Below are 24,392 nucleotides of genomic sequence, written 5' to 3'. Positions count from 1 at the left end.
CGGCTGGGGGAGCGCAGTGCCCGCGCCCCCAGGCTCCGGCTGGCACCGTCACACTGAAACCCCTGGGCTTGGGAAGGGCAGCGGGGTGGGCAATCACGGCACGCTGGCACCCAGCTTGAGCCCGCCGGGTGAAGAGGCTGGGTGCCGTGCCACGCCGTGCCATGCCAGCCCAGCCTGGCAGTGCCAGTGGGGCACCGGGATGCCGTGCTCGTGGCACCGGGGTCACCCAGGCAGACGCAACCCCAAGCTGATGGCAAACAGCTCAGCAAACACCCGTGGGGGTTCAGCCCCATTTTGGGGCGCTCCCCACTGATCCGGGCTGTTGTGACGGGCGCTCACCGGCCCGGCTCCGGCCACGGCCGGGCTGTAACCGGAGCGGCGGCCGATGCGAATGCCTTCGCCTTGAGCGCGGGGCCAGCGCGGGAGGCAGTGTGGAAAAAAGCTCAGTGCTGGGAACCTGGGTGCCAGCGCCAAGAAAAACAGCCGCCTTTCGAAAGCGCTTTCCAAGCGGCTAATGCGATAAACACGGCCAGGTGCCGGGCTGCGCGCCCGCACGGCGCTGGGCAGGCTGCCCCAGGCCCTCCACCCGTGCTCTCCCTCAAATGGGGAAACTGAGGCACGGCCAGGAGCGGCCTGGAGCCGGTGGGCTGCCCGGGGTCGGGCTGCGAGGCTCACGCCGTGCTTTCCTCGCCTGGCAGGGGGAAGAGGAGGACGTGGAGCGGCGCGGTGGCGCGGCCGACGGGGACACGCCGCTCAGCGCCAGGCTGCGGGTGACGGCTCACTGGCTGCTCTGGGCGGCCGGGAAGGGCTTGGCCATCCTGCTGCTGGCTTTGGCCGGTGGGTGCGGGACGTGGGGGCATGCGGGGAGCTGGGGCGGGGGTCTCGGCGGCCATGCCGCCGGAGGGGACGCTCGGCCGGGGGCTGCATGGCCGGGGGACGCTCGGCCGCGCACTGACTGCCCGCGGGGCGTTGCTCCCCAGGGATCACCCTGCCCTCCGCCTCCTCCAGCGTCTACTACCTGCTCTTCGTGGGGCTGTGCACGTGGTGGGCCTGCCACCTCCCCGCCAGCCGCCTGGCCTTCGACACCCTCTGCGTCCTCGTCGGCGTCTACGCCGGTGGCCACCTCCTCTGCCTCTATGCCTACCAGTCGCCCTTCGTCCAGGGGGTCTTCCCGCCCCCCACCATCTGGGCACGGTGAGGGAGCCGTGCCGGAGCTCCCCGTGCCACCCCGGTTGAGCGGCCAGCCCGGCACCCTGCTTGGCTCCCATCCCGCTGGGGAGGGTGGCCGGAGGCTGCCTGGTGAAGCCGTGTGCCGTGCCAGCGCCGGGACGGGACCCAGGCTGGCAGCGGGGGGGTCCCGGCTCCGGTGGGTGCTAATGCCATGCGCTCCGTCCCCGCAGGGTGTTCGGCTTCAAGGACATCGTCCTGTACCGCAACTGCTCCCGGCCCAACGCCCTGGTGCTCAACACCGGCCACCCCTGGCCCGTCTACGCCAACCCTGGCATCCTGCTCCTGCTCTACTACACCGTGGCCACCCTGGTGAAGCTACGCCGGCTGGATGCCAGGGTGAGGGGCTGCAGGGCCAAGCCGCACCCCGTGCCGATGCCCGGCGCGCCGTGCTGCTCCGACTGCCCCAGCCCTGGCACCGGGGGTGCTCGGTGGAGGGGATGCGGGCGGCAGTGGGGTGCCTGCGGCGGTGGGGGGGGGGGTTGCCTGGGCAGGGGGACAGCGGGCATGATCCTGCGGGGTGCTCTGACCTGGCTCCTGTCCCTCGCAGAGAACCGCCGCGCCGGCACAGCCGCCGGCGAGGTGCCCGGAGAGGGAGCTGGTGGAGCTGGAGAGCTGGCCCAAGGACACTGACGGCGTGGCTGAGGACACCAAGGTGGGTTTGGAGGGGGCTGTGCCCCCACCAAGCGATGCCCGAGCTGGCGGGGAATGGGTGCTGGGTGCTCCGGGGGTGCCAGGGTGAGCTCTGAGCCCTCTCTGTCCTCCCCCCCAGCCCATGCTGTCGCTCGGCACCGGGAAGCCAGGCAGCGGCACCGAGAACTGCACCGTCCACGTCATGGCCAACTCGCCGCAGCCGGGTAAGCCCGTCCCCGCCACCGAGCCCCCCGCCCCGAGCCCTGCCCGCGGCCCCCGGGGGTCGGCTCACGGTCCCCCTCCCCACGGCCAGGCAGGAGGCGTCCGGCGGAGCGACTGCCCCTGCACGCCCTGGGCCACGTCGTCATGAAGCAGAGCTACGTCTGCGCCCTCATCGCCATGATGGTGAGGGGTTTGGGGAGGGGACGGGCGCGGCGGGGGGGGAGCCTCCCGGCTCGAGCCCCGGGCGAGCGGCCGCATCCTGCTTGTCCGCAGGTGTGGAGCATCACCTACCACAGCTGGCTGACCTTCGTGCTGCTGCTCTGGGCGTGCCTCATCTGGACGGTGCGGAGCCGGCATCACTTCGCCATGCTCTGCTCGCCCTTCCTCCTGCTCTACGGCATCGCTCTCTGCAGCCTGCAGTACGTCTGGGGCATGGATCTGGCCCCCGAGCTGCCCACCCGCGTCGGCTTCATGAGCCTCGAGCAGCTGGGGCTGGTGCACCCCAAATATCCCTGCTTGGACCTGGGGGCCAAGGTAAGCCCGGTGTCCCCGTCCCTGTCCCCGCTGGCCGCCGGCTGTCCCCGCTCACCGCCTGTCCCCGCAGCTCCTGCTCACCCTCACCTTCTGGCTGCTGCTGCGGCAGTTCGTTAAGGAGAAGCTGCTAACGAGGAGGTGCCCGGCCACCCCTCTCCTGGAGGTGACCATCTCGGACACGGGTGAGGACACCCGGCGTCACCCACCCGGAGGGGACCCTGCTCCGGGCTGAGCGTCCCCGGGGTGCGGGTGCCCCGGAGGCAGGCGGCTGCCGGGGAGCGATTTTGGGGGACACACGCATGCCCCCCGCCCGGCTGCCTGCAGCCCCCCGCTCCCTGCCTTGCAGAGCCCAGCCGGCAGCGGGACGTGCTGAAGGCGCTGGGGGTTCTGGTGCGGGATTTCTACGCCAAATATTGGATCTGCGTCTGCGCCGGCATGTTCATCGTGGTGAGCTTCGCCGGGCGCCTCGTCGTCTACAAGATCGTCTACATGTTCCTCTTCCTCCTCTGCCTCACCCTCTTCCAGGTAGGGGGGCCGGGGACCCCTCCTCGTCCCCGTCGCCGGCGTGGCCCCGCTGATGTCCCCGTCCCCGCAGGTGTACTACAGCCTGTGGCGCAAGGTGCTGAAGGCTTTCTGGTGGCTGGTGGTGGCGTACACCATGCTGGTGCTCATCGCCGTCTACACCTTCCAGTTTGAGGACTTCCCCATGTACTGGAGGAACCTGACGGGCTTCACCGACGAGCAGTGAGTGTCCCTGAGCCACCGCGGGCTCCCTGTTGCCGCCAGCTCCGTGCTGGCACCGGGGCACGGCCGAGGGATGCGTTGCGCATGGGGAAACTGAGGCACGGGGGGGAGTTGGGGTTGAATTGCGGCGTTCTGGCTTGGTGGCCGTGCAGGGTGGGATGGATGCGGCCCCGCGCTGACCCTCCCCTCTCTGCCCAGGCTGGGCGACCTGGGCTTGGAGCAGTTCAGCGTCTCCGAGCTCTTCTCCAGCACCCTCATCCCAGGCTTCTTCCTCCTGGCCTGCATCCTCCAGCTCCATTACTTCCACCGTCCGTTCATGCACATCACCGACCTGGAGCACATCCCTGCTGCCACCCCGTCACCCTGTCACATCCCCAGGTGGGGCCCCGTGCCGGGGTCATCCCCCCCCTGCACCCCCAGCCCCCCGTCCCCGCGCTGAGCCCTCCTCCCCGCAGGCCTGAGGAGCTGCACGGGAGCCGGCTGCTGCGGGATGCGGCCGCTGCCGAGAACGCCGGGATGGGCGACTCCGACACCGCGTCACAGGGTACCGGGCAGGGACGGCAGGGATGGGGTGCTGGGCAGGGGCTGGCAGGGGACAGGGGGTGCATTGGGGTGTCCTTCAAGCCAGGATGGGGTATGGGGGTGCAGGGATGGGTTGGGGCATCCTCCAATCCAGGAAGGGGCTGGGAGGGCACAGGGATGGGATTGGGGTGTCCTCCAAGTCTGGGAGGGTGCAGGGATGGGGTGTCCTCCAAGCCTGGGGGCATATGGAGATGGGATTGGGGTGTCCTGTGAGCCTGGGAGGGTGCAGGGACGGGATTGGGGTGTCCTCCAAGTCTGGGGGCGTATGGAGATGGGATTGGGGTGTCCTCTGTGCCAGGAAGGGTCTGGGAGGGCACAGGGATGGGATTGGGGTGTCCTCCAAGTCTGGGGGCGTATGGAGATGGGATTGGGGTGTCCTGTGAGCCTGGGAGGGTGCAGGGATGGGATTGGGGTGTCCTCCAAGTCTGGGGGCGTATGGAGATGGGATTGGGGTGTCCTCTGTGCCAGGAAGGGTCTGGGAGGGTGCAGGGATGGGATTGGGGTGTCCTCCAAGTCTGGGGGGGTACAGGGGTGGGTTGGGGTGTCCTCTGAGCCAGGAAGGGTCTGGGAGGGCACAGGGATGGGATTGGGGTGTCCTCCAAGTCTGGGAGGGGCTGGGAGGATGCAGGATGGGATTGGGGTGTCCTCCAAGTCTGGGGGGGTACGGGGATGGGTTGGGGTGTCCTCTGTGCCAGGAAGGGGCTGGGAGGGTGCAGGGATGGGATTGGGGTGTCCTCCAAGTTTGGGAGGGTATGGAGGTGGATTGGGGTGTCCTCCAAGTGCAGGAGGGCGTGGGGATGGGTTGGGGCATCCTCCAAGCCAGGAAGGGGCTGGGAGGGTGCAGGGATGGATTGGGGTGTCCTCCGAGCCGGGGTGGCTGTGGGGGTGTCTGTGACGGTCCGTGTCCCCGCAGCGCCCACCAAATGGGGGCTGGTGCTGGAGCGCCTGATCGTGCTGGGCTGGACCTTCTCGGACACGTTGACCCGCGGGCAGGTCTTCGTGGGGCGCCTGCTCGAGCTCCACGTCCTCAAGCTGGTGGCTCTCTACACCGTCTGGGTGGCCTTGCAGGAGGTACCAACCTCAGGACCCCGGGGCGGCGGGGCTCGGCCGGGCGACCCGGGGTGCTGACGCGACCGCTGCCCCAGGTATCGCTGATGAACTTCTTGCTGGTGCTGCTGTGGGCCTTCGCCATGCCCTACTGCCGCTTCCGCCACATGGCCTCCTGCCTCTCCACCGTCTGGACCTGCATCATCATCGTCTGCAAGATGCTCTACCAGCTCAAGATCGTCAACCCCAGCGAGTACTCCAGCAACTGCACCCTGGTACCCGCGCAGCTGCGCTGGGGGGGGGGGATTCCCGGTTCTTGGGGTGCTTGTGGCAGCAAAGGGGGGGTTCCCTGCTTGGAGGTGGGGTCTGGCGGCAGGGGCGAGGGGTGCTGACGCCCAGCGGTGCTCCCCTTTGCAGCCCCAGCTCAACAGCACCAACCTGAGCCCGATGGAACTGGGCAACTCCACGCTGTACCGCGGCCCCGTGGACCCCGCCAACTGGTTCGGCATCCGCAAGGGCTACCCCAATTTGGGCTACATCCAGGTGGGCACGGGGACGCCCCCATCCACGGGGACCACCTTGGGGGATGCTCAGCGGCGTGCCACGGTGCTGAGCACCCCCTCACCTTCTCCCAGAACCACCTCCTGGTGCTGCTGCTGCTGGTGTTCGAGGCGGTGGTGTACCGGCGCCAGGAGTATTACCGAAAGCAGCACCAACTGGTGGCCCCGGTCACCGAGACCATTTTTGAGGACATCTCCCGCGAGCACCTCGACCACGGCCTGGGCAGCTGTGCCAAATACTTTCTCAACTACTTCTACTACAAGTTTGGCTTGGAGGTGGGGAGCGGGTGCCGCGGCAGGGTTGGGGGGGGGGGGGGGGGGTCCCACCGCTCGCAGCACCCCGGGGCTGAGCCTCTGCGTTCCCTCCAGATCTGCTTCCTGATGACGGTGAACGTGATCGGGCAGCGGATGAATTTCATGGTGATGCTGCACGGCTGCTGGCTGGTCGTCATCCTGACGCGGCGGCGGCGGGCGGCCATCGCCCGCCTCTGGCCCAAGTACTGCCTCTTCCTCGTCGTCTTCCTCCTCTACCAGTACCTGCTGTGCGTGGGCATGCCGCCCGCCCTCTGCGTGGGTAAGGGGCACGGGGGGCTCCCGTCCTTCGCGGGGGGGTCAGGGGGGCGGAGGTCCGTGCGTGGGCAGGCTGCCTGCCCTGGGTAAGGGGCCGGGGGGCTGGCGCTGAGCGTGCCCCCCCTTGCCCCCCCTTGCCCCCCCAGACTATCCGTGGCGCTGGAACCAGGCGCTCCCCATCAACTCGGCGCTCATCAAGTGGCTCTACCTGCCCGACTTCTTTGTGGCCCCCAAATCCACCAACCTCATCAGTGAGTACCCCCCCCAGCCCCCAGCAGCCCCCTGCCCGCGGGGTGCTGGGTCCCCCCACTCCAGCCCCCGGCAGCCCCCTGCCCATGGGGTGCCCTGTCCCCCCACTCCAGCCCCCGGCAGCCCCCTGCCCATGGGGTGCCCTGTCCCCCCACTCCAGCCCCCAGCAGCCCCCTGCCCATGGGGTGCCCTGTCCCCCCACTCCAGCCCCCTGCCATGGGGTGCCCTGTCCCCCGACTCCAGTCTCTTGCCCGTGGGATGCGAGGTCCCCCCCCTCCAGCCCCCGGCAGCCCCCTACCCATGGGGCACCCTGTTCCCCCACTCCAGCCCCCCTGCCCATGGGGTGCCCCAGCCCCTGGCAGCCCCCTGCCTGTGGGGTGCCGGATCCCCCCACTCCAGCCCCCCTGCCCATGGGGTGCCCCAGCCCCTGGCAGCCCCCTGCCCGTGGGGTGCTGGGTCCCCCCACTCCACCCTCTGGCAGCCCCCGTGCCCACAGGGTGCCCCAGCCCCTGGCAGCCCCTTGCCCATGGGGTGCTGGGTCCCCCCACTCCAGCCCCCTGCCCGTGGGGTGCCCCAGCCCCTGGCAGCCCCCTGCCCGTGGGGTGCCAGGTCCCCCCACTCCAGCCCCCTGCCCGTGGGGTGCTGGGTACCCCCACTCCAGCCCCCCTGCCGTGGGGTGCCCCAGCCCCTGGCAGCCCCCTGCCCGTGGGGTGCCCTGTCCCCCCACTCCAGCCCCCTGCCGTGGGGTGCTGGGTCCCCCCACTCCAGCCCCCTGCCCGTGGGGTGCCCCAGCCCCTGGCAGCCCCCTGCCCGTGGGGTGCCCTGTCCCCCCACTCCAGCCCCCTGCCTGTGGGGTGCCAGGTCCCCCCACTCCAGCCCCCTGCCCGTGGGGTGCCCCAGCCCCTGGCAGCCCCCTGCCCATGGGGTGCCCTGTCCCCCCACTCCAGCCCCCTGCCGTAGGGTGCTGGGTCCCCCCACTCCAGCCCCCTGCCTGTGGGGTGCCAGGTCCCCCCCACTCCAGCCCCCTGCCGTGGGGTGCCCCAGCCCCTGGCAGCCCCCTGCCCGTGGGGTGCCCTGTCCCCCCACTCCAGCCCCCTGCCCGTGGGGTGCTGGGTCCCCCCACTCCAGCCCCCTGCCCGTGGGGTGCCCCAGCCCCTGGCAGCCCCCTGGCAGCCCCCTGCAGCCCCCTGCCCATGGGCCACCCCGGCCCCAGCCATGGGGGTCCCGTCCTGTCCCCAGGTGTGACCAGAGGGGGAGGTGGGAGGGGCTAAAAGCAGCCACGCCCCCTTCGGGGTGGAGCTTGACAGGTGCCCACCCCCTTTTTGGGAGGAGGAGCTGGGGAAGAGCCCGCCCACCGTTGGGAGGAGCTTGGCTGAAGCCCCACCCACTTTTGGGAGGGGCCGGGAGAGCCACGCCCATGGGAGGGGCTTGCTGCAAGCCACACCCCAGAGGGGGAGGAGCCTGAGAGCCACACCCCTTGGGGGGTGAATGAACCCCATACCCCGGGGAGGCGTGGACTGGGCTGCCCCACCCTTTTGGGGAGGGTCTTGGTGGGTGCCACGCCTCCTTCAGGGCGTGGTCTGCCAGGGCCACGCCCACCCGAGCCATGTGCCCGCAGACGACTTCGTGCTGCTGCTGTGCGCGGCCCAGCAGTGGCGGGTGTTCGAGGCCGAGCGCTCCGAGGAGTGGCTGCGGGCCGCCGGCGAGAACGCCGACCGGCTCGACCTGGCGCGGGACACCCGCAACCCCACGCCCAACTTCATCCACTGCCGGTGGGCGCTCGCCGTCGCGCGGCACGGGGCTGTGGGGGTGGGACCCCCCTCTCCCTGGGGTGGGACCCCCTCTCTCCTCTGTTGGGACCCCCCTTCCCAGGTTGTCACCCCCCTCTCCTGTGTTGGGACCCCCTTTCCGGGATGGGACCCCCCCTCCTCCTGTGTTGGGACCCCCCCTCTCCCGAGGATGGAACCCCCCTCTCCTGTGTTGGGACCTCCCCTCTCCTGTGTTGGGACCCCCCTCTCCTGTGTTGGGACCCCCTTCCCAGGATGGGACCCCCCCCCCGTCCTGTGTTGGGACCCCCTTCCCAGGATGGGACCACCCCCCCCCGTCCTGTGTTGGGACCCCCCTTTCCCGGGATGGGACCCCCCCCGTCCTGTGTTGGGACCCCCCTTCCTGTGTTGGGACCCTCCCTCTCCCTGTGTTGGGACCCCTCCTCTCCCTGTGTTAGGACCCCTCCTCTCCCTGTGTTGGGACCCCCCTCTCCCTGTGTTGGGATGCCCCCTCTCCCTGTGTTGGGATGCCCCCTCTACTGTGTTGGGACCCCCCTTCCTGGGATGGGACCCCCCCTCTCCTGCGTTGGGACCCCCCCTCCCCAGGATGGGACCCCCCTCTCCTGTGTTGGGGATCTCCCGTCCCCGGGATGGGACCCCATCTCCTGTGATGGGACCCCTTGAGGTACAGACAGGATGGGACCCGCAGGCACTGGGACCTGCTGGGCTGGGATTCCCTAGGATGGGGATGGGACCCCAGCGACACTGGGACCCCTTTGGGCCAGGGAAGCCCTCCCTCCCCATGCTAGGCTGGGACAGGACACTCCCCACCATGGCTGGAACAGGACCCCCTGTCATGAGGGTGGTACCCCCACAACTGGGAGCACCCCAAGTCTGTGCTGGGACCCCCGAGGGTGGTCCAGGACAGCGCCGGTGACGGTGCAGGACCCCCGTGGGCACTGGGACCTCGTAAACTGGGACAAGGCACTTTGTCCCCCCAGACAGGGCTGATGCAGGGACTGGGATTGTGCTGGTTTGGCTGGGGTGTGGGGTAGCACCTCGCTGCACCCCAAACCCAGGTAGCGCTAAGCGTGGGTGCTGGGAGGGGACGGGGCCCCTGCTCTGAGCACCCCATCCCACAGCTCGTACCTGGACATGGCGAAGGTGGTGGTCTTCCGCTACCTCTTCTGGTTCGTCTTGGTGGTGGTCTTCATCACCGGGGCCACCCGCATCAGCCTCTTCGGCCTCGGCTACCTGCTGGCCTGCTTCTACCTCCTCCTCTTCGGCACCGCCATGCTGCGCAAGCCGGCGCGGGCACGCCTCGTGCTCTGGGACTGCCTCATCCTCTACAACATCACCGTCATCATCTCCAAAAACATGCTGTCGGTGAGGGCTGCCGGTCCCCGGCCGTGCAACGGCCCCTGGGCGACTTCTTGGGGCCACCCACCCCCTGGGGAGGGGACGGGCGGCCGCACCGTTCCCCTCTCGCCATCCCCGGGCAAACCCCGCGCTCTGCCTTCTCTCCCCGCAGCTCCTCTCCTGCGTCTTCGTGCAGCAGATGCAGAGCAACTTCTGCTGGGTGATCCAGCTCTTCAGCCTGGTCTGCACCGTCAAGGGCTACTACGACCGTGAGTTGCTGGCCTGGGGAGTCAGAGGGCGCAGGTTTTGGGCTGCTGCCTGACCTGCCCGCGTCTCTGCCTGCCAGCCAAGGAGATGGGCAAGGACCAGGACTGCTCGCTGCCCGTGGAGGAGGCGGGCATCATCTGGGACAGCATCTGCTTCTTCTTCCTCCTGCTCCAGCGCCGCGTCTTCCTCAGTTACTACTTTTTGCACGTCATGCTGGACCTCCAGGCCTCTGCCCTGCAGGCCTCCAGGTGGGGTTGGGGTCCCGGAGGGTCCCCGTGGGTGCTGGGGTGCCAGTGGCCCCCCCTCACCCTCCTGCCGTCCCCGCAGAGGCGTCGCGTTGTTCAAGGCCAGCATCCTGAAGAGCATACGCTCCCACCAGCAAGCCGAGAAGAAGTCACTGGCCCAGCTGAAGCGGCAGTGAGTGGGTTTGGGGGGGACACCTGGGACCCCCCACCCTGCAGCCACTGGCACCTTGGAGCACCCCTGTGTGGGTGGGGTGGATGGGGGTGCCCCCGGGGGGGTGGTTTTTGGGGAGCGGGCTCCGCAGCAGCTTCTGCCTGGCAGGATGGAGCGGATCCGAGCCAAGCAGGAGAAGTATCACCAGGAGCGGCTGCCCGGCGGCACCGGCGAGGAGGAGGCCAGGCCAGGTAAGAGCCGGGGGGGTCCCCTCCTGTCCCCCTCTGTCCCCTCCTGTCCCCCCCACCCCTCTCCGGGCACAGCAGGGTGACGGCAACGCACCGCCGATGCCTGTCCCGGTGAAGCCCCCCACGGAGCATTGCGGTGAACCCCCCTCCCCGCCCCCTCGGCTCTGCCCCACGCCAGGGGTGGGTGCACCGAGCGTGGCCGTGCTCAGCCACCCCCCCACCCCCCCCCATATCTGCTGTTCCACAGCGCCCGGCAGCCCGGCGGACCCTTCCCGGCGGAGGGAGCGGTGGTGGCGGCCATGGTTAGACCACGCCGCAGGTACTGCCCCGGCACGGGGGCCATAACGGGGCGCAGCCCCTCGGCAAGGTCCCTCCGCCGGGGACCGCTAACACCCGCGGGGAGCAGCGGTGACGGTGCTTTCGGCAAGGTGATGCCCTGCATGTCCCCCGTCCCCACGCTGGGCCGCAAGGCACTAACCAGGGCTTCTTCGCTCCCCAACGCTAACGGGGTGTTGGACTGGGGGTGCCGGGCTGGGTTTGGGGTCACCGGCATCGGTCTCCTCTAAATGCCGGCACTGGTGGGACCCTGCTTTGGGGACGCGGGATTTGAGTCTTTGTCCCCAGCGGAGATCCCCACGGGTGTCCTCAGCACCGTGCCGGCGTCACCGTGTCAGGCAGAGAGCCCTGGGGAGATGGCAACCGTGCCATGACACCCCGTGCCGTGACACCGGGCACCGGCCGTGCCGTGACACCCCGTGCCATGACACCCCGTGCCATGCTGCTGGGCACCGGCCGTGCCGTGACACCCCATGCCATGACACCGGGCACCGGCCGTGCCGTGACACCCCGTGCCATGCTGCTGGGCACCGGCCGTGCCGTGACACCCCATTCCATGACACCGGGCACCGGCCGTGCCGTGACACCCCGTGCCGTGCTGCTGGGCACCAGCCGTGCCGTGACACCCCATGCCATGACACCGGGCACCGGCCGTGCCGTGACACCCCGTGCCATGCTGCTGGGCACCGGCCGTGCCGTGACACCCCATGCCATGACACCGGGCACCGGCCGTGCCGTGACACCCCGTGCCATGCTGCTGGGCACCGGCCGTGCCGTGACACCCCATGCCATGACACCGGGCACCGGCCGTGCCGTGACACCCCGTGCCATGCTGCTGGGCACCGGCCGTGCCGTGACACCCCGTGCCGTGGCACTGGCCATGTTCTGACACCCCGTGCCGCCCCGGCAGTGCTGCATTCGGGGGAATACTTCCTCTTCGAGTCGGACAGCGAGGAGGAGGAGGATGCGGCAGTGCCGGAGGAGCCGCGGCCGGGCAGGCAGAGCGCCTTCCAGGTGAGTGTGGCTGGGGGGCCGGGGGGGTCTGGCGGTGCCCACGGGGTGCTGACGGCCCCTCTCCCTGCTCCAGCTCGCCTACCAGGCCTGGGTGACCAACACCAGGACGGCGCTGCGGCAGCAGGAGCAGGCGCAGCCGGAGCTACCCGGTGCCGAGGTCGCTGCAGGTGGGTGTGCCGGAACCCCAAAATGGGGGTGTTCAGCCTGGAGAAGGGGAGGCTGAGGGGAGACCCGATCGCTCTGCAGCTCCTGACAGGAGGGGGCAGGGAGGGGGGGTCGGGCTCTTCTCCCAAGGAACAAGCGATAGGATGAGAGGAAATGGGCTCAAGCTGTGTCAGGGGAGGTTTAGATTGGATATTGGGAGAAATTTCTTCATGGAAAGAGTGGTCAGGCATTGGACCAGGCTGCCCAGAGAGGTGGGGGAGTCCCCATCCCTGGAGGGGTTCAAAAAACGGGCAGAGGTGGCACTTGGGGACATGGTTTAGTGGGCATGGGGGTGTTGGGTTGATGGTTGGACTGATGATCTTAGGGGTCCTTTCCAACCTTAATGATTCCCAGTTTTACTTTCATTAAAAAATAATCCAGCCCCCAAGCCAGGAAACATGAAATTAATTATTCCTCTCCCCTTAATTGGTTTAGTGGTGGACTTGGCAGTGTCAGGTTAATGGTTGGACTGGATGATCTTCAAGGTCTTTTCCAACCTAAACGATTTGATGAAAATGGGGCTGGGGGAGTGTCGTGGTTCAGCCCCAGGCAGCAGCTCAGCACCACGCAGCCGCTCGCTCACTCCCCCTACCCCGATGGGATGGGGGAGAGAATTGGAGGAGTGAGAGTGAGAAACACGCGGGTTGAGATAAGAACAGTTTAATAATTGAAATAAAGTGAAATAGTAACAATAATAATAACAATATAATAATGATGATGATGATGATAATAATATCCAAAGCAAGTGATGCCCAATGCAATTGCTCACCACCCGCCAACCGATGCCCAGCCAGTTCCCAGCAGCGATCGCTGCTCCCCGGCCAACCCCCCCCAGTTTCTATACTGCCCATGACGCCGTATGGTATGGAATGGCCCTTGGGGCAGTTTGGATCAACTCTTCTGGCTGTGCCCCCTCCCAGCTCCTTGTGCACCTGGCAGAGCATGGGAAGCTGAAAAGTCCTTGCCTGGCATAAGCAGCGCTGAGCAACAACTAAACCATCAGTGTGTTATCAGCATTCTTCTACTAAATCCAAAACACAGCACTGTGCCTGCTGCTAGGAAGAAAATTAACTCTATCCCAGCCGAAACCAGGACAGGGAGCCAGGAGGGGACACAGCCCTGCGCCATGCCCGCCGTTTGCGCTGGCTGCTGTTGGCATCCCGTAATGGGGCATCACCTTAGTGGGGCTCCTGGGGTGTGTGTGTGGACTCTCTGATGGCTGTGATGGGGTTGGGCACAAGCCGTGCAGCTTTTTGGTGCCCGCGCTGGTTTTTAAGCGGGATGCAGGGGGGACGGGGCGATGAGTGGGAAAGCCCCAACGGGGGCCAAAAATGTCCATCCCCTGCTGAGGCAGTGCTACCCCTTCCTGAGGGGGTTCTGACCCGCTGCCTGCCTTGCAGGGGACAGCGGAGGGAGGGAAGAGGAGTTGGAGGCACCCGAAGAGGCTGAAGGCCAGGAGGAAGAGGAGGAGGAGGGCTCTGGTAGGTGGGCGGCAGCACTGCAGTGCAGGGGGGTGCTGGGGGGGGGTCTGAGCGGCCATGAAATGACCCCCTTCCTTCTCTCCTGTCCCCGGCAGAGCGGGGAAACGTGTTGCAGCGGGCGCTGAACACCCTGCGGTTCCTGTGGGTGCTGTGCCGGGCCATGGTGGACGGGCTGACCCAGTGGCTGGACACCTGCACCCGGGAGCACGCCGACATGTCCACCGTCCTGCGCCTCGAGAGATACGTCCTCACGCGCCGGCTGGCCACGGTGAGCCCGGGGACGGGGGCACGCTGGGGCACGGGGATGGGCGGCAGCCCCGCAGTGGCACTGACGCCCTGCCCGCTGCAGGGAGAGGACATGCACCGCGGGGTGCTGGATGAGCTCTACCTGCCGCTGCCGCCGGAGGAGCCCCCCGAGGAGCCGAGCCCGCGGGGGGCCAGGGGCGCGGACCCCCAAAACGGCATCGCTTCCAGGCAGGTGCATAGATACCCCCCGAGGGGGCAGTCGGCAGCGCCGCGGGCAGGGGCCGGCGGGCGGGGGGCTCACCCCTGTCCCCGTGCCGTCCCCAGCGGGCACCGAGGAGCCACCTCCGCCCCGGCGGGGTGCCCACTGCCCACCGGCAGCCAGGAGCAGGTGACGAGCTGGGTGTCCCAGGAGGACGTGGCCGGGTCTCGGGAGCTCCTGGCCCTGCCCCAGAACCGGAGCCGGACAGCCAGCGAGCTCCTCCTGAGCAGGTACGGGGACGTGGGGCCGGTGGGGTTGGGGTGGGGGGCAGTGGGGCCGGCTCACCCCCCCCTGCACCCCGCAGGCGGCTGTACTTCCCCGAGCTGGAAGAGTCGGAGCAGTTTTATCGCTCCCACAACCGGTTCCTGAAGCTGCTGCTGGCCGGGTACCGCTGCGTGGCCGCCCACTCCGAGCTGCTCTGCTACTTCATCATCATCCTCAACAACATGGTGACCGCCTCCGTCATCTCCCTCTTCCTGCCCATCCTCATCTTCCTCTGGGCCATGCTCTCCATCCCCCGGCCCAGCAAGCGCTTCTGGATGACCGCCATCATCTTCACCGAGGTGGGCAAGGGGTGGCGGGGAAGGGACGATGCCACCCAGCCCCCGGCTGCCACCCACTGACCCCAGTATCCCCGCAGGTGATGGTGGTGGTGAAATACCTCTTCCAGTTCGGCTTCTTCCCCTGGAACGGCTACGCCATGCTGGTGCGCAATGAGGGCAAGCCCTTCTTCCCACCCCGCATCCTGGGCTTGGAGAAGACCGACCGCTACATCAAATACGACCTCGTCCAGCTCCTGGCGCTCTTCTTCCATCGCTCCCTGCTGCTGGTGAGCCCCGGGGCACGGGCACCACCGTGGGCATCGCCTGGGTGGGCGTCCCCGGGAGCTGGAGGTGCTCCCGGGGGTGATGGGGGCTGTGGAGAGCACCCACCGGGTGCTCGGTGGCTCTGCCTTGGCTTCCACCCACGGCACCCATTGCTGGTTGGGTCCCTGCGGTGCAACAGGAGCTGGTGATGGGGGGTGAGGTGCGTGGGGTGGGGGGGCATCAGGAACCCCGTTCCCCCTGACCGCGCTCCTCCCCAGGCCTACGGGCTGTGGGACCACGAGGAAGACCCCTTCCCCAAGAAGAAGGCGGAGGCAGAGCGGGTGGAGGACGAGGAAGAGGAGGAGAGGCAGGAGGAGGCAGCGGCCCCGCCGCTGGCGGTGGGTGAGGAAGGGTCGGAGGCGCTGGCAGAGCCGGGGGCACCGGGCGCAGCTGCAGAGCCGGAGGGCGATGGTGTGGGGCAGGAAGAGGGGGCCGGGGCCACGCAGCTCCGCTTCAGGAGGAAGAGGCGGCGGGGGAAGAAGCAGCCGGAGGCGGCTCCGGAGGAAGGTGAGTGCCGGCTGGCGTCCCCCGGGGCAGAGGGGTGCTGGGGCCGGGCAGGATGCGGCCCCGCAGGACCCCAGCTCTCACCCGTGCTGTTCCTCGCTTGTAGGAGATGGGGAGGAGGAGGAGGAGGAGGAAGAAGAGGAAGAGGCAAAACAGAGCCACGCTCAGAAGAAGCTGAAGGCGTTTGGGCTGCGGGTCAAGCTCTTCTTCCTCACCATGTGAGTGCCCCACGGTGCTGGTTGGGGGCGGAGGCTGTGGGGTGCAGCCCCCCCAGTCACCCGTCCCCTCTGTCCCCTGTCCCCTCTGTCCCCCATCCCCTCCAGGGCGCAGAACATGTACCGGCCCGTGCGCAAGTTCTTCTGGGACATCCTGCACACCCAGCACCGGGCGGCCACCGACGTCTACGCCTTCATGTTCCTGGCTGACGTGGTCGACTTCATCATCATCATCTTCGGCTTCTGGGCCTTCGGGGTGAGCGAGGGGTTCCCGCAGGGCGCTGACACCCACCGCGGGGTGAGGCCGGGCCGTATCCTGACGTCTCCTGCGTCCCCAGAAACATTCGGCGGCCGCTGACATCACCTCCTCGCTGTCGGATGACCAAGTGCCGGAGGCCTTCCTGGTCATGCTGCTCATCCAGTTCACCACCATGGTCATCGACCGCGCGCTCTACCTCCGCAAGACCGTGCTGGGCAAGCTCATCTTCCAGGTCATCCTGGTCTTCAGCATCCACCTCTGGATGTTCTTCATCCTGCCGGCCGTCACCGAAAGGTACCCAGCATCCCCCCAGGATGTCCCCAAGCACACGGCGTGGCCCTCGGGTGGCACCTTTGTGTCCCCAAGCCCACGTAGTGGCCCAGGCTGGCCGGAGGGGTGACACCTCCTTCCCGCAGGTTGTTCAGCCTCAACACGGTGGCCCAGCTGTGGTACTTCGTGAAGTGCATCTACTTCTCGCTGTCGGCCTACCAGATCCGCTGCGGCTACCCCACCCGCATCCTGGGCAACTTTCTCACCAAGAAATACAACCACCTCAACCTCTTCCTCTTCCAGGGGTACGGCACGGGGCTGCGCGGACCCCCGGGTGCCCGGAGGGTGCTGTACCAGCCCCCTCTCCTCGTGTGCCCCCCAGATTTCGCCTTGTGCCCTTCCTGGTGGAGCTGCGGGCCGTCATGGACTGGGTCTGGACGGACACCACGCTGTCCCTCTCCAACTGGATGTGCGTGGAGGACATCTACGCCAACATCTTCATCATCAAGTGCAGCCGCGAGACAGAGAAGGTACAGCCCCGCTGTGCGGGGAAGGGCCCCCCCCCCCCCCAATGAGCCCCTTTGCTGCTTGGGGTCCCCCCCAAGCCCACCTGGCACCGTATCTCCCCCCCCCTCCACCCAGAAATACCCCCAGCCCAAGGGGCAGAAGAAGAAGAAGATCGTGAAGTATGGCATGGGGGGCCTCATCATCCTCTTCCTCGTGGCCATCATCTGGTTCCCGCTGCTCTTCATGTCGCTGGTGCGCTCCGTGGTGGGCGTCGTGAACCACCCCATCGACGTCACCGTCACCCTCAAGCTGGGGGGGTACGAGGTGAGGATGCGGGGTGCCGGGGTGCCCAACCCAGATGCCGGGGTCCCCTGCCCGGCTGACGGCACCCTGTTTCCCCCTGCCCCGCAGCCGCTGTTCACCATGAGCGCCCAGCAGCAATCCATCCAGCCCTTCACCCCCCAGGACTATGAAGCCCTCACCAACCAGTTTGAGAGGCAACCGGTAAATCCAAACCCACCCTGCTGCGTCCCGCTGGGTGCCTGGGGGGGGGGTTGGCGGGGCCGGGGGGATGCCCCAGGGTGGGGGTATCCTTGGGTGGGGGGGGCTGAGCTGTGTCCCCCCCCCCCCCCCCCCCGGCATCAGGTGGCCATGCAGTTCATCACGCTGTACGGCTACGAGGACATCGTGACGGCCCGCATCGAGGGCAGCTCGGGCTCGCTCTGGAGCATTAGCCCCCCGAGCCGGGAGCAGATGCGGCGGGAGCTGCAGAACGGCTCCTCCGACATCACCCTCCGCCTCACCTGGACCTTCCAGAGGTACGGCACGGTGCCGGGGTGGGGGGGACAGACGGACAGACAGGGGACAGCCCCACCTACACCCCGCCACGCGCTCACTGCTCTGCCCGCAGGGACCTGGGCAAGGGGGGGACGGTGGAGCACACTTTCGACAAGCACACCACCGACCTGCAGCCCGGCGCACCCCAACGCATGGAGCTGGCCCAGCTGCTGCAAGGCACCCGCGACACCCCCGTGTGAGTGTCCCCGGGGAGGGTAGCTGGGGGGGCCAGACCCCCCCTCTCCAGTCACGCTCGCCGGGACGGTCCCCACCGCCGCTCACCCCACTCTCTTGCAGGCAAGTGCCGAAACTCTTCCCCAAATACATCCGGGCACCCAATGGCCCCGAAGCCAACCCCGTCAAGCAGCTGCTGCCAGGTAGGGTCCCACCATGTCCCCGTCCCCCAAAAATCGGTGTCGGAGGGGGGGGGCACAGTGCCTTGACGGTGCCACCCCCCCGGCAGACGGGGAGGACAGCTACCTGGACGTGGAGGTGCAGCTGAAACGGGAGCGTGCGGGCGCCGGCCGAGGAGGTGGCGACAGTTTTTTGGAGTGGTGGGTGGTGCGGCTGAAGGAGGCCCCCCCCCGCGATGGCAACATCCTCCCCATGGTCATCTTCAACGATAAAGTCAGCCCCCCCAGCCTGGGCTTCTTGGCTGGCTACGGGTATGTGGAAGGTGGGGGTCACCCATCACCCGGCTACACCCCGAAAGCACCCAAAAGGGGTGTGAAGGGAAAAAAGGGGGGGTGTGAAGGGAAAAAGGGGGGGTGTGTGGGATACAGGATGAGCCCCCCCCCCTCGCCTCTTGCAGGATCATGGGGCTGTACGTCTCCATCGTGCTGGTGATCGGGAAATTCGTGCGGGGTTTCTTCAGCGAGATCTCGCACTCCATCATGTTCGAGGAGCTGCCCTGCGTGGATCGCATCCTGAAGCTGTGCCAGGACATCTTCCTGGTGCGGGAGACGGGCGAGCTGGAGCTGGAGGAAGAGCTCTACGCCAAGCTCATCTTCCTCTACCGCTCCCCCGAGACCATGATCAAGTGGACACGGGAGAAGGAGTAAGGGGAAGGGGCTCCGGACCACCCCTCCGCCCTAGGGGACATCACCGCCAATGCCTTAACCAGCCCCCCCCCCCCCCCCCCCCCCCCCCCCCCAAAGCTGGGGCCACATCCTGCCGGGGGAGGCCGTTGGGACACAGGGTGCTCAGCGCTCGCTTGTAGGGAGGATGTTTTTTTCTTACGTTGCTTTGAAGCCATCCGGCCTGTGGAGACCACGTCGTGCCTTCCCGGGGTGGGGAGCAGGAGCCGGCCCCCTCCCCGAACCCGCTGGGCACCCCTGGCTGCCAGGCAGGGTGGGGGGGATCAGGATCTGGCCCGTGCCCCCCCTCCCCAGCCCTGCTCCAGAAGCAGGTTGAACTCAAAAGCAATAGCCCCCCAGGACAGGGGGCCCTGGGTCCTGGCCCCCCCAGCCGGGGCAGGGGGTTGGCAGCCCCAGCCGGACTCTAGAAACTTGTTGCGACTTTGGTTTTGTTGGTTTTTTTTTTTTTATTAATTCAAATGATTTATTTATACAAATATCTAATAAAACAAAGCTGAGGCCTCCCTGGCTGATGCGCGGCTGGGGCAGGGAGAGGGGGGTGCAAGATGGGACCCCAGGGACCTGCTACCCCCGGGGTGGGGTGGGGGGGGGGGTACCAACACCCCTGGCCCCCACCGAATCGGGGCTGGGGACTCTCCCTGCCCCCCTGGCTGTAACCAAAATGGGGTGCAAAAGCAGCTGCCTGGGTGCTGGGGTCCCCAGGGGCTCTGGTCCCCTATGGGAACATCCCTGGGGGGTGTCACCCAGCCCCACCAGTGCCCCAAAAGGACCAGAGCCTGCGTCCCCCGCTGTTCCCAGCCCTGTCAGCTCTCACCGGGCTCCTCATCCTCCAGCGGGACTTCCTGGCTCTGCTCCTTCACCTGCGCCCTGCGAGGGATGGACACGGTGTGGACGGACGCACAGACACGGCATTGAGGGCCACGTGAGCGGGGAGGGGACCCCCGTCCCCTGCTACCTGTGGATCCTGCGCCGGGCCTCGGCGCGCACGTAGGGCGGCAGCGTGGCGAGAGGACCCTGCAAGAGAGAGGCCGTGGGGATGGGGACCCCCCAGCCCTGAGAGGAGCCGTCCCTCTGCTCCCTAAAAGCTTTACCAGTTCCTTGAAGGTGAGGCGGCAGCCGTAGCACAGCAGCGGGATGAAGGCAGCTCTGCTCTCAGCCCTGCGGGGACAGGGACCCTCAGCAGGGCCGGTGCGGTGGCACCGGTACTGGCACGGCGTCCCCACTGCCCGCACGCTCACCCCGCTGCCGGGGCGTCCTGGCAGCACCCATCCTCCGCCGGGTTTGGTTCCTCCAGAATCAGCGTGGGCTCCAGGGCCAACTCCTCCTCTGCAAGAGCCGCAGGGCAGGGATGCAATTAGGGGGTACGCAGCCGCCTCCCCGGCCCCCCCACCGTGCCCCCCACTCACCGCCGTCGATGTCCAGGGCGCAGAGGCAGAGCAGGCAGCGCTGGGACTCGCTGCTCGCCATGGCCGGAGCCGGGCTCAGCTTCTCACCCGTCCTGCAGCCAACGCAGTGAGGGGGGTGAGCGGGTGCACCCCACTCGCCCCCCAAAAACCCGTGTCATCCCAGGGTGCCCCCGCGCAGGGGATGCTGTACCGGTAGACGGTGCTGATGGTGGAGGGGAAATCCTCCTGCAGCCCCAGGAGGAAGCGCTCGATCAGGCGGTGGATGCTGGGCTTCTCCCGGCGCTGGGGGAGCAAGCGGAGAGGGCAGGAGTGGGATTGGGGGGGGTCCCGTCCCCGCTACGGGGACACAGAGCTCGGGATTGCCCCGCGGGGGGACAGGGGACACCCCTACCTTGGTGGGGAGGGGTGGCGCGATGACGGTGGGGACGTCAAAGAAGTGGTTGTAGAAGGCAATCTCCTTGGCCATGTACTCCCGCATGGGACGCACCACCATCACGTCACCGTGGCGGTTGTCCACGAAGCCCTGTGGGCGCGCAGGCTGCTGAGGGACGGCCACCAAACCACAGACACCCCCTCACACACACACATTTCCCCACCCCATGGCATCGTGTCACCCGCCGGGCAAGGACAGCCATCCCCAGCTCGGGGACAGGGTGCCGGCGGGCCACTCACAGTGTCGACGGCGAGGAAAGCGCCGCGACCCAGCGCCAGGTTGGTGAGGAGCTTGATGGCCACGCAGGTGCAGCTCTCGCCCGTCATCACTTTGGCGTAGCCCCTGGTCCGGGCCGTCTGCAGGATGAGGTGGGTCCTAGGGGACAAGGTGACACTGGCTCAGAGCGATGGCACCGTGCCCGGTGCTGGCGCTGGTCAGGATCGGCCCCTCACCGCAGCATCTGCAGCAGCTCCTCTCTTGCCGTCGACGTCTCCACGGCCTCAAAGAGCCGCAGCAGCTCCTGGGTGCGGGCAGCAGCGGGCAGGCGGGGGGCAGCCGGGTCCCCCACCTGGGTGCCGAGGCCGGGCAGCGCGGTGCCACCGTCCCCGTCCCCCTCTTGCCGCTGCTGCTGGATGAAACCCTCCACGGCTTCCTTGTAGGAGCGGCCGGGCTCGCCGGAACCCCCCTGTCCCGGCCGCAAAATGGATGCGGGCAGCTCCAGCGCCTGCGGGGCAGAGATAGGTACAGGAGTGGGGTTGGGGACGGCCAGGCGTGTCCCCTACCCCGCCGCGTGTCCCCCCGTACCTGCTCCAGGTGGGCCAGGTAGTAGGGGAAGCCGGTCGCCTGCAGCAGGCTCTCCATGCGGGCCAGGCTCTGCTCCCGCTGTGCCGGGCTCTGCCCGCGCACCGCTCCCTCTGCAAGGTGGGCGGGCAGCGCCGGGGCCACCGCCGCGGTGAGGAGCAGGCAGGGCACCTACCGCCCACCCCGGGGACGAGGGGGACACCCCGGGGTGCCATGGCCTCGCTGGGCTTGGTGGCAGCCCCCCAGCCCGGCACAGAGGGATCCTCTGCTGGGAGCAGGCAGCGGGGCAGGGAACAGGCAGGGAATGGCCATGGAATGGGCAGCGGGGCATGGAATGGGCAGGGAATGGGCAGCGGGGCAGGGAACAGGCAGCAGGGAATGGGCAGTGGGGCAGGGAATGGGCAGGGAACAGGCAGCAGGGCTGGGAACGGGCAGGGAAAGGGCAGTGGGGCTGGGAAAGGGCAGCGGGGCTGGGAAAGGGCAGCGGGGCTGGGAAAGGGCAGCGGGGCTGGGAAAGGGCAGCGGGGCTGGGAAAGGGCAGCGGGGCTGGGAAAGGGCAGCGGGGCTGGGAAAGGGCAGCGGGGCTGGGAAAGGGCAGGGAATGGGCAGTGGGGCTGGGAACGGGCAGGGAACAGGCAGCAGGGCAGGGAATGGGCAGCAGGGCTGGGAACGGGCAGGGAATGGGCAGCGGGGCAGGGAATGGGCAGCGGGGCAGGGAATGGGCAGCGGGGCAGGGAATGGGCAGCGGGGCCGATCCTCACCATCAACGTAGATGAGACCGGGGACGAAGCGGAGCCTCTTGGCCGTCTCCCGGCTGAGCCCCTGGCAGAGGCACAGGGTGAGGAGGGGGGGATGAGCCGTGCCCCCCCAACCCCCCCGTCACCTCCACTCTCACCTCCTGGACCTGCCGGAGCATGGCGCTGGAGGCCGGCCCCCCCGACAGCGCCAGCAGCACCTGCGGGGACAGGAGGGACGGTCACTGGCCCCGGCAATGCCACCCAGGTCCCCCCCCGCGTCCATGTCCCCCCCCGGTACCTTCTCTCCTGGGAAGATGACGCGGTTCTTGCCCAGCATAGCGCGGAATTTGTGCACGAAGTACTCACGGAAGCAGCCGCTGCGGGGACGCAGGGGCACGGCCCTGAGCCGCGGCGTGTCCCCACAGCCCCCAGCCCCCATGTCCCCGAGCCCCAATACCCCTGAGCCCCGCATCTCCAAGCCTCCATGTCCCTGAGACTCATGTCCCTGAGACCTCTTGTCCCAGAGACCTGATGTCCCCAAGCCTTGACACCCCTGAGACCCGATGTCCCCGAGATCTGATGTCCTGGAGACCTGACGTCCCCAAGCCTTGATGTCCCACAGACCTGCTCTCCTAGAGACCCAGTGTCCCGGAGACCCAACATCCCAGAGACCTGATGTCCCCAAGCTTTGATGTCCCAGAGATCCAATGTCCCCAAGCCCTGACATCCCTGAGACCCGATGTCCCCAAGCCTTGATATCCCAGAGATCCAATGTCGCCAAGCCCCAATGTCCCTGACAGCCAATGTCCCCAAGCCTTGATGTCCCCAAGCCCCGATGTCCCCAAGCCCCGATGTCCCAGAGATCCCATGTCGCCAAGCCCCAATGTCCCTGACAGCCGATGTCCCCAAGCCTTGATGTCCCAAAGATCCAAAGTCCCAGAGATCCAAGTCCCCAAGCCCCGATGTCCCAGAGACCCGATGTCCCAGAGACCCAATGTCCCCAAGCCTTGATATCCCAGAGATCCAATGTCGCCAAGCCCCAATGTCCCTGACAGCCAATGTCCCCAAGCCTTGATGTCCCCAAGCCCCGATGTCCCAGAGATCCCATGTCGCCAAGCCCCAATGTCCCTGACAGCCGATGTCCCCAAGCCTTGATGTCCCAAAGATCCAAAGTCCCAGAGATCCAAGTCCCCAAGCCCCGATGTCCCAGAGACCCAATGTCCCCAAGCCTTGATATCCCAGAGATCCCATGTCGCCAAGCCCCAATGTCCCTGACAGCCGATGTCCCCAAGCCTTGATGTCCCAAAGATCCAAAGTCCCAGAGATCCAAGTCCCCAAGCCCCGATGTCCCAGAGACCCAATGTCCCAGAGACCCAATGTCCCCAAGCCTTGATATCCCAGAGATCCCATGTCGCCAAGCCCCAATGTCCCTGACAGCCAATGTCCCCAAGCCTTGATGTCCCCAAGCCCCGATGTCCCAGAGATCCCATGTCGCCAAGCCCCGATGTCCCCAAGCCTTGATATCCCAGAGATCCAATGTCCCCAAGCCCCGATGTCCCCAAGCCCCGATGTCCCAGAGATCTCATGTTGCCAAGCCCCAATGTCCCTGACAGCCGATGTCCCCAAGCCTTGATGTCCCAGAGCCCCGCACATCGCAGCCCGTTCTGGGTCCCTCACCGGCAGAAGGCGTCCCCGAGGCGGATGAGGAGGGCGGCAGAGCCCTGCCCGCACTTCACGCAGGGCCGCGGGTAGCTGCGGGGACACGGGGGGGGACACGGGGGGGGACACGGGGGGTCACCGGGCTGAACCGGGGGGCACCGGCCCCCGACGCACCCCGGGCCGGAACCGGGCGGGGTTGGGGGGGGGGGACACACGACACGACCCAGTCCCCGGGGCAGCAAGAAGGGGTACGGGGGGCGGTAGCGGGGGGGTACGGAAGGCAGCACCGGGTGATACCGGGGAGTACCGGGGGAGATACCGGGGAGTACCGGGGGGGAGATACCGGGGAGTACCGGGGGGGGAGATACCGGGGGTAGCACCGGAGTGGGACTGGAAGCGGCAACGGGGGACAGTACCGGGGACAACACCAGAGGCAGCACAGGGGGGTAGCGGAGGAGTAACGGGGACAGCACCGAGGGGGTACCGGGGGCAGCTTAGAAGCAGCTCTGGGGGGTACCGGAGGGATACCGGGGCGGTACCGGGGGGCTACCGGGGCAGTACCGGGGGGCTACCGGGGCAGTACCGGGGGTGTTACCGAGGGTAGCACCGCGGGGGTACTGCGGGCAGCACAGGGAGGGGACACCTAGGGGGTCCCGGGGACGGTACCGACGACAGTACCGGGGACAGCAGCGGGAGCGGCCCCGGGGGGCCATCCCGGCTCCCGGCTGGGGCTCCCACCTGTGTCCCGGAGCGCGTCGTCGCCGCGCCGGTGCCGTGTCCGCCCCGCAGTCTCCATCCTCCCCCGCCGCCTCGCACATGGCGGCCCGCCTCGGTCCCGTCCCGTCCCGTCCCAGCTC

The 24,392-nt window shown here is 67.8% G+C and overlaps 2 protein-coding genes across 2 annotated transcripts in view; one reads left to right on the top strand and one right to left on the bottom strand.

Moving 5' to 3' along the window:
• Window positions 1–18,463, top strand: part of PIEZO1 (piezo type mechanosensitive ion channel component 1 (Er blood group)) — a 28,424-nt gene extending 9,961 nt beyond the window's left edge. The window contains exons 6-51 of the mRNA XM_075715093.1: window positions 699–837; window positions 981–1,194; window positions 1,401–1,566; window positions 1,778–1,882; window positions 2,000–2,084; window positions 2,174–2,265; window positions 2,356–2,616; window positions 2,687–2,798; window positions 2,963–3,141; window positions 3,212–3,360; window positions 3,559–3,738; window positions 3,816–3,904; window positions 4,856–5,013; window positions 5,088–5,264; window positions 5,407–5,532; window positions 5,625–5,825; window positions 5,919–6,123; window positions 6,266–6,370; window positions 7,987–8,140; window positions 9,277–9,520; window positions 9,666–9,762; window positions 9,840–10,008; window positions 10,088–10,177; window positions 10,325–10,407; window positions 10,652–10,723; window positions 11,651–11,754; window positions 11,828–11,921; window positions 13,359–13,439; window positions 13,535–13,707; window positions 13,789–13,913; window positions 14,010–14,174; window positions 14,249–14,507; window positions 14,585–14,773; window positions 15,029–15,317; window positions 15,421–15,532; window positions 15,638–15,785; window positions 15,868–16,082; window positions 16,205–16,363; window positions 16,441–16,588; window positions 16,701–16,889; window positions 16,977–17,069; window positions 17,211–17,383; window positions 17,476–17,598; window positions 17,700–17,779; window positions 17,866–18,067; window positions 18,214–18,463. Of these exons, the coding sequence (XP_075571208.1) occupies window positions 699–837; window positions 981–1,194; window positions 1,401–1,566; window positions 1,778–1,882; window positions 2,000–2,084; window positions 2,174–2,265; window positions 2,356–2,616; window positions 2,687–2,798; window positions 2,963–3,141; window positions 3,212–3,360; window positions 3,559–3,738; window positions 3,816–3,904; window positions 4,856–5,013; window positions 5,088–5,264; window positions 5,407–5,532; window positions 5,625–5,825; window positions 5,919–6,123; window positions 6,266–6,370; window positions 7,987–8,140; window positions 9,277–9,520; window positions 9,666–9,762; window positions 9,840–10,008; window positions 10,088–10,177; window positions 10,325–10,407; window positions 10,652–10,723; window positions 11,651–11,754; window positions 11,828–11,921; window positions 13,359–13,439; window positions 13,535–13,707; window positions 13,789–13,913; window positions 14,010–14,174; window positions 14,249–14,507; window positions 14,585–14,773; window positions 15,029–15,317; window positions 15,421–15,532; window positions 15,638–15,785; window positions 15,868–16,082; window positions 16,205–16,363; window positions 16,441–16,588; window positions 16,701–16,889; window positions 16,977–17,069; window positions 17,211–17,383; window positions 17,476–17,598; window positions 17,700–17,779; window positions 17,866–18,067; window positions 18,214–18,463 (7,023 nt within the window). The remainder of the gene's footprint in view (window positions 1–698; window positions 838–980; window positions 1,195–1,400; window positions 1,567–1,777; window positions 1,883–1,999; window positions 2,085–2,173; window positions 2,266–2,355; window positions 2,617–2,686; window positions 2,799–2,962; window positions 3,142–3,211; window positions 3,361–3,558; window positions 3,739–3,815; window positions 3,905–4,855; window positions 5,014–5,087; window positions 5,265–5,406; window positions 5,533–5,624; window positions 5,826–5,918; window positions 6,124–6,265; window positions 6,371–7,986; window positions 8,141–9,276; window positions 9,521–9,665; window positions 9,763–9,839; window positions 10,009–10,087; window positions 10,178–10,324; window positions 10,408–10,651; window positions 10,724–11,650; window positions 11,755–11,827; window positions 11,922–13,358; window positions 13,440–13,534; window positions 13,708–13,788; window positions 13,914–14,009; window positions 14,175–14,248; window positions 14,508–14,584; window positions 14,774–15,028; window positions 15,318–15,420; window positions 15,533–15,637; window positions 15,786–15,867; window positions 16,083–16,204; window positions 16,364–16,440; window positions 16,589–16,700; window positions 16,890–16,976; window positions 17,070–17,210; window positions 17,384–17,475; window positions 17,599–17,699; window positions 17,780–17,865; window positions 18,068–18,213) is intronic.
• Window positions 18,464–19,210: 747 nt separating this feature from the next.
• On the bottom strand, window positions 19,211–24,353 carry CTU2 (cytosolic thiouridylase subunit 2). The gene is made up of 15 exons (XM_075715496.1): window positions 24,274–24,353; window positions 23,554–23,628; window positions 22,175–22,253; window positions 22,035–22,094; window positions 21,901–21,961; window positions 21,143–21,252; window positions 20,791–21,062; window positions 20,578–20,713; window positions 20,297–20,428; window positions 20,096–20,187; window positions 19,906–19,997; window positions 19,738–19,825; window positions 19,591–19,657; window positions 19,455–19,513; window positions 19,211–19,366 (listed from the first exon to the last, which is right to left on the bottom strand). Exons 1-15 carry the CDS (start codon window positions 24,351–24,353, stop codon window positions 19,303–19,305), a joined length of 1,467 nt encoding a protein of 488 aa, XP_075571611.1. The 3' UTR covers window positions 19,211–19,302.
• Window positions 24,354–24,392: the final 39 nt, after the last annotated feature.

Source organism: Pelecanus crispus, chromosome 8 (genome assembly GCF_030463565.1).
Source record: "Pelecanus crispus isolate bPelCri1 chromosome 8, bPelCri1.pri, whole genome shotgun sequence".
Lineage (NCBI taxonomy): Eukaryota > Metazoa > Chordata > Aves > Pelecaniformes > Pelecanidae > Pelecanus > Pelecanus crispus.
The sequence above is the reverse complement of the archived record's forward strand: the minus strand, read 5'-3'. Positions and strand labels throughout refer to the sequence as shown.